This window comes from Charadrius vociferus, unplaced genomic scaffold (genome assembly GCF_000708025.1).
Source record: "Charadrius vociferus isolate BGI_N301 unplaced genomic scaffold, ASM70802v2 scaffold655, whole genome shotgun sequence".
Taxonomy (NCBI): Eukaryota; Metazoa; Chordata; class Aves; order Charadriiformes; family Charadriidae; genus Charadrius; species Charadrius vociferus.
The window spans coordinates 1,652,250-1,671,401 of NW_009648330.1; the positions used below are offsets into that span (position 1 = coordinate 1,652,250).

The window sequence follows — 19,152 nt, forward strand, 5'->3', positions numbered from 1 at the left end:
TAGTAATGGAACATAATGGCTACTCATCAAAAGTAAAGGTAATTATTTCGGGAACACAAAACTAACCTTGCCAGATGAGTGCTTGTTGAAATCTGATGCTGTGCAACAAATTGGGGATTATTAACAGCAGACTCCCATGTTCATCTCTTACGTGATTAAGTCCTGTATGTTACAGTGATAGTGCTATCATTGCGTTAAGAGCGTACCCCTTTTCTTGGGGATGCATGTCAGTTCCTGATTAAGGATTTTGATTGCATGAGGTCTGTTCTAGTCTCAATAAATTGTTGTGTTGTCCTCCAAAATGCTGGGGAGCTCTGAGTAACTTTGGTGAGACGTGGGTTATATAGGTGTATATTACTGGCTGAATGAAAAAACAACCCTTGTTCCATTTCCATTTTGCTGACTTGTTTTTCTTTAATGTTTTCTTAAAAAACACAACCCAGTGCTTGTGTTTAAGTGCACGTTCACCCAGAAGACACCATGAAACTTGCTAAGGTTTTCATCTAGTGGAAAAAAATGTAACTTAAAACATGATCTGGGGAAAAGAAGCTGGACGATGGCAAACGTTTAGGCTGGAGAGTTGCTTTTCAGATGACATGATTAATGAAACACAAGATAACATTAAAGAGATATGTTAGATTTCAGTCATTTCAAGTCTTTTAAATCAGGACTGGGTCTTTAGTTCAAATACATGGTGTAACTTAAACCAAGCAGCAATCATTTAAGCTCTGAGTTTTCACTCTGAGCTATGTAAGACACCTGCTTGCTTAGCTTGGGGCAGATGGTTTGGGTAGGTGGCAGGCCTTGAGTTTGAACAGTGCCCTGCTTTCACTGCTTCTGTGGGTTTAGCTCTTAGGTCCTCAATCCCAGGTTCAAGAGCGAGCTAGCTGCTCCGTTCCACTGACCAGCAGTTCTCTGGCTGCTACAACCTGTACCGGCTTCTCTTTAGAAGAGGATGTTGTGGCCGGGACCTTTCCCTTGTGGGCCAGGGTGAGAGGATGCTCCTGACCAGTGGTCCTGCTGTGTGCTGGTTGTCCTCTCTTCTCACCATCTCCGATGTGCTTGAAGACTCTGCAAGTGATCCACATGGATCTGAGATGGTTTCCCAGTTACCAAAGCGCATCTGTCCCAGAGCAAATGTTGTGACTGGTATAATTTGCTTTACAACATATTTTCTAAAGTCTGCAAACCTTGAAGGATGGTTGCAAACATTGTTTGGGAGACCGTCTTCCACAGTGAAGTCTTCCTCTTTACTCATTAAAAAAAATTGACACCACTTGATTTTCTGGCTAAAAAGTTAAATTATGTTTCTCCTCATTGTGGTTGATGGTTGCTATAGTGTTTAATAGTTTTCATCAAGAGTAGTCCACCAATGCTATTCAAGTCTATAATAAAAAGCACTAAAAACATATAAAGTTTTTATAACAATTTTGTACAAAAAAGGGCATTATTTACCTAATCATTCATGACTGAAAAAAGCCGCATGAAAAATTGCCTTATTTCAAAAGGCGATCATGAAGGCTTCAGAGTATATATAATCTCACTTCTTCACTCTTTTATCTGCTTTCTCTCCCTGAACTGGAAAGCTGCTGTCATAACTGTATCTATTTCCTGTAGGAGCTATTAGTCAGTAGCATTACATCCGCTTAAATGTGATCACTTTTCTCTTCTGTATGTTACTGATACACTATTATCACATAATATTGCTCATCCATCAGAGGCTGCCGTGTTTTCTGCGCTGATTGTAGAATAGAAGAGAGCTGAAGCATCCTCTAAAAAAAGGTTCCGAGATTACAAAATATTCCAATAACTCAGTCTCTCTCTCTCTCTCTGTTGTGTTACTCCTGTATGTTACACAGCACAGCCTTCTCGTGGTGTATTTCAAGGTTGTAATGTGAAATGTTTTTCTGCTTTTAATTCCTAAGCAAAAGCACTTCAACCACCAGTTTTGAGCATAACCATCTTGATTCCTCTTGATTTAAATGGCAGATTCAATAAAAACTCCATCTGGCTTCCATAGGAAGCTTGCACAAGTCCTTGGAAATTGATTTTTATTTTTTTTTTCCAGGACACAACGAACTGTGGCCAGGATTAGAACCTCTTCCTCCTGCAGCATACTTGCCAGATGGCAAGTTTATTGAATCTGGTTTTAACTTACTAGGCCTTAAAGGAATGAATGCAGCTCAGGGAAGTGGGTGCTACGTCTCTACTTCAAAGGTCTCCTTCAAAATCAGCCTCCAAAGATTTATATGCAGAGCACGGTTGTGACCTGGGCAGTCTGTTGCATACCTCTCATCTCTTTCAGTGCTTGAAATGGAGTTAGAGAGTGACACAAACCATGTTACAAAATCTCTGTAATTTCAAGATCAGCAGCATTGGGTGAATCTTGTTTCTTGTTACATGGCTAAATCAAAATTTTTTTTTTTTAATTTTACCATCTAAATTTCTACAGTGTTGTAAAGTGTCTTCACTTGAAATACTTGTTTTCTAAGTAAAACATGAAAGTATGTCAGATCCACCAGTGTCACTTAAAAGTATACTTAGGTGTTGTCTTTAATAGACAGGTATGCTCTGCACTAAAAGCTAACACTTATGATGGACAGAATTTAGCTTCATCAGCTAAATACTAACTTTTTCCTTCAAATGCAGAGCAGTCTGGATGCCGACCTCTGCTGAGATGTAGTTGCATGCATAGTTTCAGACATTTAAGTGTCTGTCATAACTATTCATGTGCTTTGTTAAGCACGACTGTGTATGTACTGGCCATATAGTGTGGGCCCAGATTTGTCGAGCAAAGAATATAAAGCTTAACACACTTATTTAAGATGAGGAAATAAATAATTACAACTCAAAATACCTCGTTTTTCCCTTTTCCAATTTCACACTGTACACATCCATACTGTTTATGTATACTCTACTTTCTATATACTCCTTTTACTGGAGGTGATTTGATGTCTCTGCTGCGGTGCCAGAGTTCCTGCTTCACATGCTGTGTTTGTGATGCTGAACACACAGCACTGTTCACCCCAGTCTTAGAAATAAGGAAATAAGTAAATATTCCTCTGTCTCATTGTTAATGTTGTGTAAACCTCATTTGTATGCATCAGTAGGTTAAAAGTCATTTTTCAGTCTTGAGCAGTGAATTTGCAGTTGAATTTCTCATGAGGAAGTTTTCATAAATCTAGAATTGGGATTTTATAGAAAATACCTCAAGGAAATCTGTTTCCCTGCACTGGGATTGGACTTGCTATTTGGATATCACCTTATCCCTCTTGTTAACAAACCTGTTTGTTAGGACTTCTAGCGGTGCATATTCACCAGGCTTTCCTGCACTTCCAAAAAGACAGACAGAGAGACTGGGAAAATATTTGAAATGTATTATGAATGTTCAGGAATCTAACTCACCAAAAAGATGGTGATAGCACCAGAATCAGAAGTAATAATGTTCTTCCAGACAGAGGACGTCAGGAGTTAATGCTTATCTAAAACTCAAAAAGATTATTGTTGGCTTCCCTTTGAATTAATTACTTTGGAGTGAATTCACCTACCGTATTACTTTACCACTTTATTCATATATTGCAAAGTATATGTAGAAAAAATAATGTGCCTCTGTAAATCTCACAGATATAATTGCATCCAGGGATACTGATGATGTCATGAATCATTGCAAGGTACAGTGGTTTCTGTGGTATTTCCAAATGAAATTAGAGGTCTCTTATTTACAGTTTGTTTGTGGTCCTCTCCATTCAGTAGAACAGCGTATGGATCCAATAATAACAAAAAATAAATACGTGCTATAGTCTGATGCTATTTTGAAGATGTTTTGGCATTATATCCCTCATTTTACTGCTGTATTACCATTCTTTCCAGTTGTATCTGGCTTGATTTAAGCTAAGATAGTCTTGTATTAGTAACATATGGCAATTGTTATTGTTTTCACTTGTTCAGCAGATGTGTGGGCCTTTTCTGTGCCTTACTCCTTATCAAATCGGGTTAAATGATGCAAAGTTCTGCAATGTGGAGTGAGTGCTGACTGTCATTGCAGGTGAAGTACAAGAGTGACAGTTCCAGTATTTCAGTGAGCATGAGTGCAATGAGCGTTGCTTTGTACCTTCCTTGCTTGTCAAGCATTCCACTGTGGTCATATCTGCAAACAGTAGAATCATAGAGTGGTTTAGGTTGGAAGGGACCTTGAAGATCATCGAGTTCCAACCCCCCTGCCACGGTCAGGGACACCTCCCAGGTCCAGCCTGGCCTTGAACACCTCCAGGGATGGGGCCTCAACAACCTCTCTAGGCAACCTGTTCCAGTGCCTCACCACCCTTAAAGTGAAAAACTGCTTCCTAATGTTTAATCTAAACCTGCCCTCTTCCAGTTTATAGCCATTCCCCCTTGTCCTATCGCTACAAGCCCTAGTAAAAAGTCCTTCCCCGGCTCTCCTGTAGGCCCCCTTTAGGTACTGGAGGGCCGCAAGAAGATCTCCCTGAAGCATTGGAAAGGAGTAGAGGAAGAGGCCATTGCAAAGTGACCTGCTCAGATGAGATCAGCTGAAGAAACAGGCATCAAGGGGCAGCTGAGCCCTACTAAATGTGAATGTCTGTAAGAGGGGGGAAAAAAATTGGAGAACAATAGGTCAGTCACAGCCATTGTCTTAAAAATAAATGCACGTTTCCCTCCCCACTTCAGGCAAGTCAGTTCTCAGTTTTCCTGTCTGTCATATTCAAAATACTTATAAGACTTTCATGTGAATTTTATTTAAACAACTCTCAGTTTCTCTACCAAAAGTATCATACTGGCCTGTTTAGAAAGGGAGGGAGCTACAAAAGGACTCCTATGTGAGAGAGGTTTTATGCAATCTAAGGAAAAGTGCGTGAGCATTGATAAATTCCGGTGTTTTCTCTCAGCAGACACTGTGTTTAGGCTTTTAAAGTGTATGATTTCATCAAAGGGTTTTTCATTCTTTGAATGTAATCTGTGAGATAATGGAGTTACAGCTGAGAGCTCCAGATATGAACTTAAGTAAAGTTTGGCGAGCAGAGGTTCATTAAGCGTTCTGCTTCAACTGGGCCATCTTTACAGCAAAGCAGTTTTGCTTTCAAAAAGCAGATGATTTTGTAACTTGAATATAAACTATACAGGCCAAATTTTTGGTGGCTATGTCCCTGGCTTGTGTGCAGTAAAACTATATTTATTTGCACCAGATGAGGATCTGCCTTTTTCCACATCTTTTTTAATGCTTTAGTCCTTAGAGAATGAAGCCTTTGGTTCTTTGGAGATGCATCTCTTAAGAAAATGCCAGTGCAAAAATCATTTAACTGGGAGCAACTCTCCTCTTGTGTACCTTCCTTTGCAGCTGCCTTTGGTCTCTACTTCCCCAGAAAAGAGTACTCGGAGAATGTCTACATTGATCAGCCAGCAGGTACACCACTCCTGCGCATCCATGCCTTGAGGGATTCACATGGGGAAGTGGCCCACTTTCATCTGTGCCAGAATCTTGTCATTTCTCGAGCAAGATCCCATGAAAATCATTGGTTTCAAATCAGAGAAAAAACAGGACTTCTCTACCTCAGCAAAAGTCTGGATAGAGAAGACTTTAACATGCTATGTAAGTATGAGAAGACTAGCTTTTCTTGTTGAAGTATCTGTTGTTAAAGCAAAATACATTCAGATCACGAGACTTATCCATCAGCGAACAAGCATCAAATTTGGAAAAAAAAAAGCACATCTGCCCCTTTAAAAAGAGGAACCAGACCTAATGAAACCCATGGCAAATGCAGGGAACCACATGCCAAAGCGAACACTGACCTGGGACAGATCCAGTTGCTCACATTGTGCACTTCAATACAGTGGGAAAGTTGCATTACTTGCAGTATTTTTTTCTGCATTTCACAGTTGTGTAAGTCGCAGCTTTAGATTGAGATGTGCAGTTCGTTCATTTACTAATGCAAATTCAGCTGATTCCACTGTGTTCATGCTGGGCACTTCGCGCCCAGACCAGCGCACTTAGATTAGTTCAAACTCTTCTATAAATGGTCCTCAAATCTGGTAATGTGGATTCAGAAAGTACGTTTGCATGTGACACCAAACAGCTCTTGGAAGAAATGGTTAAGTGTACCTCTCTCCCTCTCTTGAGATTTGGCTTTGTTAGAGAAGCTTACTATTGAACTACAGAAATTAATTATCTCAGTTTTTCCCCCTTCTTTTATGCTGTAGCAGTAAATTGGTTTTGGTGATTTTGATCTATGAGGAAATTAGGTACCATTAGATGGTGGAGGAGGAAATGGGTGAGGAGTTAATGGCATACCGCTGTGATCAGTTGCAGAAAATCTGCTGTTGGAGAGAGTCTGTAGTAACTGTCTTGAGTTTGTAAGAGCCATATATCAACACTACCCTTTGACTTAGGTGCCTTGATGTTTAAATGTTCAACTTCAGACACTTACTGCTTTATTTTTTTAAGCGCTGAGCGCTTGATATCTCACCCATTTTCGCTGTGGTTTTGGTACTCGGTGTTCATGAATATCAGATAGCTCTTTGTAACTGAACAAAGGAAGAATAGCTATCCAGAACTTGAGAGTCTTGTTTTGTTCATGGGGATCAAAGTGACCTAGAGCGTCTTTTCAAGTGAGTTAGATCTGTTACAGAGACGCTATCATTCTGTCTGTAGTCAAAGCAAGGTAATCAAAATAATTAAGGCTTGAGGCTGTGTTAGTAGATGCCACAGGTTGATTTTTCACTTCTGTGTTACCTTTTGACCAACTCTTTATATTTCAAAATGATGAAACAATTTGTCCTCTAAGCAAAAACAGTTTGGGCATATCCTCAACTGGCATAAACAATCAACACTGTGACTTAAATGACAGCAGTTGTGTGTCTGTCCTGAATATTTATTGCCATTTTGCGCACTCTTTTCCCTGCTGTCACTCCCCTCTGCTCTAGTGCCTCCAAAAATCAGTCCTATCAAAAAGCTGATTACTGATAGCGACCTGGTTTATGTCAGTGTCTTAGAGACAGAATGCTGATATTGTACTGTGAGGTTCTACAATGCAAAAGTGGTGGTAACACCTATAGTGTTTTGGCTTACTGAGGTTATTAAGATTAAAATTTCAAGTCTTCCAACCAGCAAATGATATATTCAAGAATTGTTTTATTACATAATAGGACTATATGGTTGGTTGTGGAATAACGGACTAGAGCACAAAATGGGTAAAAGAAATGTTGGCTTATCTTTTATAAAATATTTCTTCTGGTGGTGTTTGTTTTTTTTTAAGCTGTAGGAAACTGGATGCCGTTATCAAAGGTGATGCTGTATGTCTTTCTTTCATCCCACCCTTTCCAAGAGAAGGAGTGTGACTCTGCTACACGCACCACAGTTTTCCTCTCCTTGATCAATGCTACTGCACCAGCTTGCAGTTCCCTGACAGCAAGGCAGCTTTGCTTCACAGAAATGGATCTCTCCTTTCACATCAAGGAGAATAAACCACCTGGCACATTTCATCAGCTCCAGTTACCCTCAGTTCATCATCTGTGTCAGAATCTCAGCATTTCCTACAAACTGCTGGCAGGTAAAACTGGAACTGAGCCACTCGCGTATTAGCAATAGATGTAAACAGCTGCATTGTTAAGATCTCTTTTGTAGTAGATCGTCTAGATTGATCCTATAAAGGAAATTCCATTGCAAACGTGAACCGAGGCTGAAGATTTTGCCTTTGAGATATGCAGAGAGGATGGGAATGAGGACTATCTCCTTCCCTAAGGAAAAAAGATTTGTTTTAGAAGTTTGCACCCACTAAGAGCGGATTGGGAATATCCTGAGCTTTAAATTGTGCTTCTTTTAGACTGTAGGATCTTCTCATCTATTCCATGTTTTCTGCCTACCTAATGTAGCCCTACAACTTCCTTCTGTTTCACTTTGAAGTCTGCCTTTTATCATGCAGTCATGATGTCCAAATGGATTTACTGGATTGCAAAAGAGTGTTAAAGAAGAAAACTACCAGAGTCCTATTACGGGAAGTGATTGTCCCTATTTATGCTGTGGCTATGTTTTTCAGCTGAAGGGATGCCCTTTCGATACAATGAGAACACCACCGGCGTGAGTGTGACGCAGCGCCTAGATCGAGAAGAGAGAGAGAGATACGAGCTGATTGCCAAATGCACCGTGAGAGAGGGCTTCAGGGAAATGCAGGTTGAGGTGCCCTTCCTGGTGAATGTGTTAGATGAAGATGACTCTCCTCCCTTCCTTCCCAATGGCACTGATACTGCAGATGCTGTCGTGGAGTTCAACAGAAAAGAGGTGATGTTCTCCTTTATCTCATCCCTGAAGTAGGAGCCCGGTGGTGGGGGCATGATGACTGGGGGATGCCATGCTCTGGGCAATGGATCTTGGTGTCAAGCGTATGACTACACCGTGTTCTTCAGAGCTGTGATTGTAAAATGCTGAGTCTGTAGAATTCTTCTCCCCTGAGTTATATTTTATTCAGATCCCAAAGTAAGAAGAGTTTGGGTCAGGATTTAAACAGTGTAAAGATGTGTTAGCAGTTCCTGAGGTCTGGATGGACCATTACTAGGACTGTCATCAGGATCGCTGTATCTCCTCATACTGAGTTCTGCTGTGTATTTGCTACAGGGTTGCTTCCCTCAGGTGACTAAAATTGACAGTTGTTACAACAGGTGTATGTGTGTACCCTTCCCATATATGCAAATCTATATGAGATATCAGAACTACGTTCAGAACATGTATTAGCACGCTGGACCAGTTAACAGAAAGTTAGGTGGAGCGGTTGTCTGCTGCAGACAAACATTGCACTTGCAAAGGTGTTAAAGTTTCCAGTGTACAGGCTGTTAAGGGGAGAGCTCCAGGATCTTGCTTTAATGGTGACCTTCCGCTTTTCCCGTAACCCCCAAGGCGATCTTTCAGGAGGTCCAAATCCCTTTCGTATCTGCCCCCTGCCCACATACAGCCCTTGCTTGAGTAGAGAAGTACACAGGTGGGCCCTTTGCCTCTTCCTGACGGAGCAACAACCCTTTACAAGTCAATGGTATAGACAAGGCACTTCTTTTGGGGCCTAAATGATGCATTGTTCGTGAGAGGACTTCTGTTTCAGAACAGCGGCAGTTTTTTTGCAGCCAGATTTCCCTTCAAAATGTGTTTTGCCTGTTTGTTCGTGGAAGGGAGAAGAATGATTTTGGGAGTTTGCTGCCACCTCCCGACTAGAACAGGTGTTGACACCTGTGAACCCATTTGCGTGGTCGTAAAGGAGTTCTTTTGAGATTTGGGAGTTTGATTTAGCTTTGGATGGTAGAAAGTGAAGGTCTCATAGAACTGTTTGATAAAGTAAAATATTCTCTTTGAAATTACGTGCATGCAAAGCGTTCAGGACATAGTGAATTTCACAGTAATTTTGCAGTGGAAAAAAAGCATTATATTTGGAAACTTTCAATCTTTTCTAGTAACTAAACTAACTTGTAATAAAATAATTTTTAATAAAAAATTTTAAAGGCCTCCTGGCTTTGGTGTCCAGGTAGAGAACAGCAATCTAGTAGACTAAGCTTGAAGACAGCCAACCCAGGCCACGTCGGTCATTTCAGGTAATGTGTTGGACCTGTCTGAATGTATTTCCTCGTCTTTTTAGTGCACACATTACCTGCTTTTTTAGTATTATTGGAGAATAACATTGTTGGGTTTTTTTTTAAAAGGAAAAAAAAAAGAGGAAAAAAATCAAGAGCTGTGCGTGCGCACTCATTTCCTACCTCAAAAGTTTAGCACTGTATTTAGACATAGACTCAAATGGTGACATTGAAAAAGAAATTGTCATACAATCCTCTTTTGAGCTTCTAACTCAGGTCCAGATAGGTGTGAAATAGTGGTGACCTGAAGCTTAAAATGAATTTGAATGAAAGGGGGCTTTAGATAAAGTTGTAAGGTTTTATTTGACCAATATTTCGATCTCCTAACATGTATCGGGGGAAGAAAGCTTCAAGGTCATTCAGTAGTGCTATTTATTATTTCCTTCTAGGGAACTGTCCTGGCAACACTAACTGTATACGACGCAGACACCACACCTATTTATCCCCTTGAAAGCAGCAGAAAGAAATACACAGGAACCATCATTACCGACGATCCCTGGATAAGTGAAACATTTCGGGTAGAGCACATCTTTGATGAAATCCACTTCAGCCCAAATGGCAGCCAAGTGAGGGGAACTCAACATGAGTACAGTAAGGTCTCTTTCTTCAAATAAAGGAGAAGTTGCTTGTTAGTAATTGACCGATAAGCTCTTGAACTTTTCCAAGTATTTTGTAAATATTGAGCTAAAGAGAGCTGAGAAATTTCAAGTTAAGCAGATGCCAATTTTTAAACATGTACTGAAAACACAGAGTTTGTGCATCTCTGAGATAAGGGAGTATTCAGGATGATGTTGTGTGTATTGATGCGCAAGAGGTTCTGATTGTAGGATTCTCAGCACGGCAGGTAGAAGGGAAGAGGACCTCTCCAAACATCTTGAATGACAAAGAGCATAACTCCATAGGAGCATATTTTCATATTTAGCTCACCTTCTGCTTCCTATTAGGATTAACTTTGATACGTATAATTTTGATATCATTTTGTTGGTATTGCAGTATCAAAAGATACATTGGCAGATGATGTGGGTTGGTAATAGACTAATCTTTTCTTTTGCAGAACTGGTACTGAATAAAAGTATTTCAGTCACAGAGCATCGTTCCTTCCAGTTGGATGTTTTGGTGAATGACACAGAATTTCATGGCCCAGAAAGATCGGTGATGCTTCATTTCAATGTCTCCATCCTCCCTGTCAGCATTCAGTTTCCAAACGTGACTTACCAGTTCATAGTGAACAGAAATGCTGAACGCTTTGCACAAGTAAGAATTGTGTTAATGACACTTTTACTCTTCGTTAGAGACAGAGCTTAGCAGATGGATCACTGAGGCGAGATACATTTTTAAAGCATTGGCTGTAGCTGTTTTAAGTAGAATCAATGAAAAATCTCATAGTGATATGACCGTTGCTGGATGCAGTGGACAGCAGGTAGACTGAACACGAGCTCTTCCATCACATAATAACAGAAGAGGGGCTACACATGGAAGCATTAGTAGAGAGAAATAGAGACAGAAGGACTTGCAACCATGAGTGGCTTAGGCATAAATAACTGGGGAAACATCAAGGGCAAAAAGAGAAATTTAACCCAGCTACTGGAGTTCCAGCTCTACATATTCCAGTATGTTAATGGCTTTTCTCTAGATAATGGCTAGTTAGTAATTAATGTGTTTCCTAATTTAACCCTCATTTTAGCTTAATCACCACCATTGCCATTAATAATGCCTGCCAGAAGCACTTTCTAACAGGTTGACATTAATCAGGTGAAAATTACAATGTAATTCCTATGGAACATGTACATTAATAGGGAACTAGTTCAGTACAATTAATGTTACGAAAGTGAATATTAAAAACATCACTGATGAGCCATTTTGGGGGAGCTGCTGGAAAGTACACCTCATAACTAAATAAACCTATAAAACTGCCGCTGTACTCGTAGCAGAGAGGAGGATTGAGACTAAAATATGATCATCCCAATTGCAGAGCAAACCAATGCATTAGAAGACTTCTAAGGAAGAACTCAGTTTTATTAATCCTTAAGCCTCTGGCTAATTGTAAAAAGAAAGAAAAAGGGAAGTTAGATACTTTTGGTGTTCTTATATTTGTTCTGATGGAATGCACTATGGCTTGATAGCTTGTGAGAGTATGGAACAGGTCTTACACGACCAATAAAAGTGCTACTGTTTAGTCAAGGAACGTTTTACCTGTAGTCTGCATGGAATATCCTAAATAAGAAAAAGATACCAAGTATGCTCACACAGTGGGTTTCCTACAAAAACCTACTTTATGACATTTTGTGATGCCTTGTGGCTGCAACTTTTAAAATTGCAGTCCATTAGAAACTTCAGAGCATATTCTGTGCTTTTTGTGCAGATCACAGTATTTTTGATGTTAGGTTTGGTTTTTTTGTAGCACCAGATTGTGAAGCCTTATTCTCAGCAGTGTAAAAAAATCTTGCCTGGAGATAGGGTGAAATCAGTGGGGTTCCTCCTAAAAGAAATAACAGCATAGGTGTGCAAGATACTCAGTCTAGCTCTTAGCATCCAGAAACGGGCCCCAATTGCATATGTCACAAAGTAACTGTAATTTTAAAAAGTGTGGAAACTTAACTATTAGTTGTGTATGAATATATATGAAGTAATTTGTTTGTATGTGCGTGCATATATGTATTTTACATATAGGTGTATGCGTACAATAATACTATGAATTAATTAATTAATTCCAAATTAAATTTGGTTAAACCATGTTTATCTGTGCATACCCTAGATTGCCTGAATGCATTTGTTTGAAGTCTGGGAGCATACAGTTTTCTAGTTCCAGAATGCAAAAACAACAACAAAAAAAAAAACCACCACAAAACCACTTAAGTTTTGAAGCTGCTGGTTTTGCATGTTGTCAGGACAGTCAAATGTCTGAAAGGGAATATTAGGGTTTCTGGAAACAGTGGCACTGCCCAATGACTGTGCAGTTTCACTGGGTGGCGGTAGTAGCAGGGAAAACTGTTTCTGGCAAGAAGGACTTGAAGTCTGTGGGAAGAGATCTCTCTTTGTGCTGCCTAAAGACAAATTCACAAAGACATTTTGTTCTGATTCTTGACCAGCAAAATGCAAAACTCATCCTGGCTCTAGAGATGATCTTGATCTATTACTGTCATGAACTTCTGAGGCTGGGTTTGAATTTACAGTGGGCTCAGGTTGGAGCACAAGTCAGTGGAAGCAGCTTAGTCCCCAGCACTTCACATTATTAAAGTCATCTGCATAATTAGCTGTGATGTGCCAGAGCAGTGAGGAAAAGTACTGGGCCAAATCAATATGAAGGCTGAACTGTCTCTTGCCCTAAGGAAAACACAAGAGCGTGAAGAAATGATTAACTGCTGGGCTGATGCCATTTGTCTATTTGAGCAGCTAAATGAATTGAATAACAGAAGCATGGCCTTGATGGTACAGGCTTGCCCAGTGGCATTTAACTTATCAAGGGACTTAAAGCTCTATTGACATTTACTGAGACAAATGATGAATAACATTGGCTGAGATTTTTAGAGAGGTTATATGTCCAAATGTCCCTGGAATTCAGTGAAGAGGAACGTTGTCATTATCATTATCCGGACTTTATTAAACTCTGGAGCTCAAAAGATGGATTTTTCCGTTCCTATTTCTGATAATGGTATTTCTGCGTTAACTATCGTGTCTTGCAAAATGCACCTTTGTAGGTTCCTCCCCTGTATGTTGATGTTAATCCTGATTACCAGGCTCCTTTTCACCTTCCTCAAGAGAAAGAGGAACTGGCTAATTCTGCCCCCTTCCCCTGTGGCTGTGCTCTGCAGCATCTGAGAGCTGTGCTGACTCCAGAACCTGCGGTGCAGGGCAAAGTTACAAGCTTGGGCTTTACCTAGTGGAATCAGGCAAAAAGAGAAAGCCCATCTTTCTTGTAGAAACTTTGTGAGTAGGGGGCATTTTTAGCTTCTCCTCAAATTATACAGAGAAAGGAAAATTTGCCCATGTGCTACTCTAAGGATAATCTGCTCATCAGATTCCCCAAATTTATGGGGTGTTCTCCATCCTCTTTGCAAGAAATTTCTGTTGATCAAAAAGGTGCCTGGAAAAAGCAGTTATGACAGAGTAGGCAGAAAGGACAATTTAGTCTATATAAAGGTTCATGCCATAGAACATCATTATGTTCTCCTGCTGCCTCAAAGAAACACCATCTAAGCAGTTGCAAAACACTGCCAGTTGCAATGCAGCACCAAAGCTAAGATGACGTGGTTCTGGAAGGGACCTGGCTAGACCTTGCGTCTAGACAGTTTATGAACAGTTGAAGTCGTCTTTTTTTTTTTCCAGCCAGTCCCATCACGCTATGGAGAGGAGACAGCGTGGAAGAAATGGCCTAACTTCTGATTGCTTTAATAGTCTTTGTATATTATCCTGTCACCAAAAAAAAAACAAAAAACAAAAAAAAAAAACAAAAAAAAACCCAAAAACCCCCCCCAGCAAATGGTGCCAAGCGTCCAGTTAGTGATGTGAATGGGAGTAAGTTAGATGAAGTGGGAGTATCCTATGACAAAGTATGCTTCTAGGACTGCAAAAGCTTCCTCTATGACTTTAAATAGTCCGGGTTCATAGGAAGAGGTCTTAGTACAAAAACTTTTTTTTTTTAAAACATTCTTTAATAAGAATGCTAAACTCAAGATGTACAGATATGCTTTTACCAGCAGTGGTTTTACTTGAAAACACATCCTCTTAACTGCACCATTTGAAAAGAGTCCATTACCAAGTCCCCTTAAATAACACCCCACCCTTCCCATTGTGGTTTTCCCTGCAAGGAAAGCCAATGCCTCTGGACCTGATCCGAATCCCACTCTTGTAAATGGAAAAACCAAAGTGAGCTTTGGACCAGTTCCTATAGGAGCTAGGCAGGAGACGGGGTTTTACATTCCTGTGCTTCTTAGATAAACTGTTTCAGACTGAGGAGTGCTCTAGCATAGATATTCTGTCAGGCAAAAGTTCAAATTTGGCAAACCAACATATTTTAATTTTTAGATAAAAAATGTTTAAAAACTGCAAATGGGAAACAATGAGGTTCTTATTCCTTTTAAGGCTTTCAGAGAACTCTGCTGGCCAGAAACATTTTGACTGTAATACTACGAAAATTATGCATTAGCAATTTCTATTTCTGTCTCATTTGAAAATAGTCTCAGCTTTGTTCACGCCGAGCTGTTCGCTTTCTCAAGCAAAACCAAAGTTTTTCTCACTGGTCAGGCTGGGACAGAGCAGGGACTGAACTTGGACTTTCCAAAATCACAGGGTCTTGGTCGTACTGAACACTGCTGACCGTCAGCATAGGCACCAAATATCGCTGAGTCTCTGGGTCAGGGATTTTTCCATTTCCACTGTTAGTCTGAAGACAATGGTAATGCTTTCCCTCTCATTTTTACTGAGAATAAATCACACTTGAAGCGTTCATGTACTGCATTGGTAGTAAAATATCAAATCTGTAAACCCAAGATAAATGCTGAATTCTGCAAGGTGTAAGATGCTCAGTTTTCTTTCAGGTATTTTTGGGAAGCACAGAATGTTTTTGATGTATAGTTTTGTTTCTGTTGTCTGTGATTCCTTTGTTGGTGTTTGAGCCTAGATAGGAAAAATCTGCATCGAAAACTGTATGAAATTCCGTGGTGTGAACATCACCTACAAGTTACTGTCCCTCAACGTAAGCTGCTATCCTGTCAGCATACTTCAAGGCCGAGAAGGCAAATGGGGAAGCCTCTATGTGAATGACTCAGCTGCGCTACGCAGACCCGAATGCAAGGAAATACAATACACTATTCAAGCTACAGACAAACAGAGCAGGAAGCATACCAAAACCCTCCTCACTATTGTGTTGGAAGGAACTGGTAAGTACTCAAGTTAATTAGAGCTGTTTACAGGAGTTATAAGTATTAGGTGATGCATTAATAGGGTATCTATAAACTGATGGCATTAACAAAGAACGAGTCTGTTACAAGATGCAGATTGCAAAGTTTGCATTTTGAGTTCTGAATTAGACCTGCCTGTAGCAGATATTTGTCTGAAGAACTAACGCACAGAAAGATGGTATAGTATATGCAATTGCTGATGTTCATGATGACATTTGATTTAGAGGAATCTTTTTTGTGTGTCTGTGTGACCTTTATTTTGTATTTCACATAATCCTATAGAAGAAAAAAATAGATATGTGTATATATATGAAAACCACAAATCTCTGGCCTAAGTATATTTAGTCAATCATCTTTCTCCCCACTTCCCACTCCATTTTTTCCTTTTTAATTTTTTTTTTCCTTAACATTCCTGTAGCAATTGCATTGACTTTAATTTATTGAAAAGTTCATAAGGACAGAATGTTAGAAATATTCTACAACAGCCATAGCAGAGGAGAATTACACTGGAAATGCAAATAATCATTTTTCGCCAAACCATATTGCACTTTGTGCAGAACTTTACGATTCTACCTGACAATGGCCTCTGTTCCCTTCTATTGTATGACAGCTCCTATGCCAAGAGCGAACGGGTTGAGGAGGAAGAAACAAAAGACTGCAATGGACTTTTCTTTTTGCAAGAGCCTTGTGTTGTCTGAAATCACACGTTCCTAGATGTTGCTCTTTGGGCTACTACTGCATTAGCCCAAGTACTAAGTGCTTTCCCTTAAGTAAAAGTTTTGTATGAAGCTATGAGTACTTATGGTCCCCATTTTTCTCTTACCAGTATGTTAGCGTATTTCTACAGTTCTAGGCATTGACAGTATGCTATCAAGCAAAGATAACCATGCCATCATGTTTGCCTTTTATTTTACAAGAGAAACACCTGGACTTTTCTTTAATTGTTGTCTTAAGTTTAGTGATAGTTGGGTGAGTCAGCGTTCAGTCTCTCTCTCCTTTCTTCATCTTTCTTTCTTTCCTATCTACTCGTAAGAATGGAGTTTTCCTTCTGATTTGAGCTGACTTGCGTGTATATTCATCTCTCCTGTCCTGCACTGACAGCAAACACTTTTCCCAACAGTTTTAAAAAAAGAGGAGGACTGCCCTGACTCTTGTGCTGTGAGTAAGCACCGTGCTGAATGTGAAGAGTGTGGTGGCCTGGGAGTGCTAACAGGAAGATGCCAGTGGAGACAGGGGAGTGGAAAAGGTACGTTTCTGTTGTGTGAAATCAAACGTCTGTTTAGTCATATTTGTGCATTTGACTTCCACAGATATAAACTGATTTGCTCTGGCTGGACAATGTGGTGTAGTAAACTACACAGAAGCTGGGGCTAAAAAAATTCATCATAGTACCCAAATGACACACGTGCTAGGAAGGAAAATGAGGTTAAGTTGGAATGGTCATTCTTGATTTTTGTCCCTGGTGATGTTGAACACGATACGTAAAATACTGGGTAGTGAATTGGGTTTGCAGCTGTGTAAGTGGAATGGGTGACTTATGGCTTGCAAGATAATCTCTGCGACCACGAATTGCATTTGGAACATACCAGTGAGCCTCTGAGCAGGTATGCCTCAGCAGACAATTAGTGAGCCCAGAAGCTGTGTCTCTGTTTTCACGGTCAGTAGCACAGATCTGACTGGTGACACTACTCTTGACTCCTCCAGAGCAACGGTTCTGTGCTGATGCTTTACGCCTTCAAACTGCATGAGTATCACAAATTCTATCTGACTACTTGTAACCTTCATATTCAAGTATGTGTGAAATTGTGTAGAGACATCTTTAGTTGTGAAAGCCACTCTTCAGTCTCAAAATGGTCAGCTAGCTCTTTTTCAAGTAATACTCGCTGTAACTGCAAGTGACATGCCCAAAGGGCTATCTATCAAAAGCAGAAAACACGGTGGAAAATATATTTTGCTTTTTACTGTTGTCTTGCCTGTTACTTTAGCCAATGGTATTTATATTCACGGATGTTTATTTTAAAAAGAAAAGTAACCTGTGCTGTGGTGTGTCAGTGTGCACTGAGAAGATGCAATAAGCTTTCCTTCAAAGCCTCGTGGTATTTGGGCAGCTGTCTGTTTCTATGTTAACAGGGATCACCACAAACTATTCCACGTGCACTCCGAGTATCAAGACTTGTCCAGATGGCACCTGTGATGTGATTGAGAGCAAAGATCTGGCTGTGTGCCCCCAGGACTGCACAAGTACGGAAAGGTTTTAGGATGGGCTTTTCTGTGTCACCGCTGATTGCTGTTCAAGTTCCACTTTCTTGATCCCAAATACCTTTACAAACTCAACATATTTAGCATCTCTGCATGGCCATACCTGCATTTGAATCATACAAGAGAGTTAAGGTTATGAGGACTAATCTTGTTCTTTTTTAAGCCAGTGAGCCAACACCTATTGGCTGACAGTGGTGGTAAGATAAGGTTTTCTCAGTAATTCTCATTCTGCTGTCTGTCCCCCCCCCCCGTTAATTCACAGGTAGTGTTTTTCAGTGGAGGTATTTCCTGAAACAGGTATAGTTTTGGGGCAAGTTAACGCCCTGTTTCCAAACTTTATTGTAATATGATAGAAACCATGCCTACTTGAACTCCAATTTAAAATAAACATGCTTACAGAGGATCATTGGGGGAAACGCGCCTGGCCTTATTTGGCGGGTGACCATCAAAATGATCCAGTGCCTTATCTATTTGAAGATACAGGCAGAGATTCATATGAACAGCATTTTTGAAGGAAGAATTGAAATGCATTTGTGTTGTTTTTCTTGAACACCTCTTTCTACATTCTACTCCTATACCTGCAAGTTCACAATCACCCTGAAGATATAAAGCTTAGAAAACCAGCGTATTGCACTTGAGCAATTGAGGTGATAATTTTTAAGTGGATCTTTTTATCTATCAGTATTTAATTCAGGAATAAGGACTTAAATGTTTCTTGAATAGTTCTTCTGGCTCTGACATTGTATCCTCCAAGTTTACATTTTAAAATTGAGCCTTAGAGGATCTAGCATTTTCTTACAGGCTGGGACTTGCGTTCTTCTGTAAAATGAATGAATAAAGAGGCGTCTTTGTATTTCTTGCATGCAAGAATGTGATTGTGTATTGTAAATTACTTTTATCACAGAGATAGTTATTTCATTCAAGTGCATAAAAACAATCCTTAAAATGGCAGAGATGCTTGAAGTGAACGCAAGTAACTTCTCTAATCATCTGAAAAGAATTCTTTACTGGTAATAACCGCAATCAGTTGTCATTCTAAAAGTGGAAATATTTGTGCCAGAGGCTGCAATGCTAAAACATGTAATGTGCAACATATGTAGCATCAGATGTTTTGCTGAACGGAAGCCTGAAAGAAATACTGTCTTATTAGATAATAGGAGAGGCAAGTAAGACAGGCTTTCAAGATGTTATGTATGCCTTTTTAATGCCTGAGTTGGATAATTTTATACATGGTTTGATGCAATTTAGAACCTGGGCTCATGCCCAAAAGCAGTATATTTACAGGCAAAGAAATGAGTGTGTTTTGGGAACTAGGAGGTGCAGGAATACCATTATACCAGCTTTTACTGGCAGGGATGTTTCTTTGGGA

General features: G+C 39.9%; 1 protein-coding gene across 1 annotated transcript in view; it reads left to right on the forward strand.

Moving 5' to 3' along the window:
* Nucleotides 1-998: 998 nt before the first annotated feature.
* Nucleotides 999-19,152, forward strand: part of RET (ret proto-oncogene) — a 40,581-nt gene continuing 22,427 nt past the window's right edge. The window contains exons 1-10 of the mRNA XM_009884575.1: nt 999-1,149; nt 2,069-2,191; nt 5,354-5,605; nt 7,269-7,562; nt 8,049-8,290; nt 10,014-10,215; nt 10,679-10,878; nt 15,245-15,503; nt 16,645-16,770; nt 17,655-17,765. Of these exons, the coding sequence (XP_009882877.1) occupies nt 999-1,149; nt 2,069-2,191; nt 5,354-5,605; nt 7,269-7,562; nt 8,049-8,290; nt 10,014-10,215; nt 10,679-10,878; nt 15,245-15,503; nt 16,645-16,770; nt 17,655-17,765 (1,960 nt within the window). The remainder of the gene's footprint in view (nt 1,150-2,068; nt 2,192-5,353; nt 5,606-7,268; nt 7,563-8,048; nt 8,291-10,013; nt 10,216-10,678; nt 10,879-15,244; nt 15,504-16,644; nt 16,771-17,654; nt 17,766-19,152) is intronic.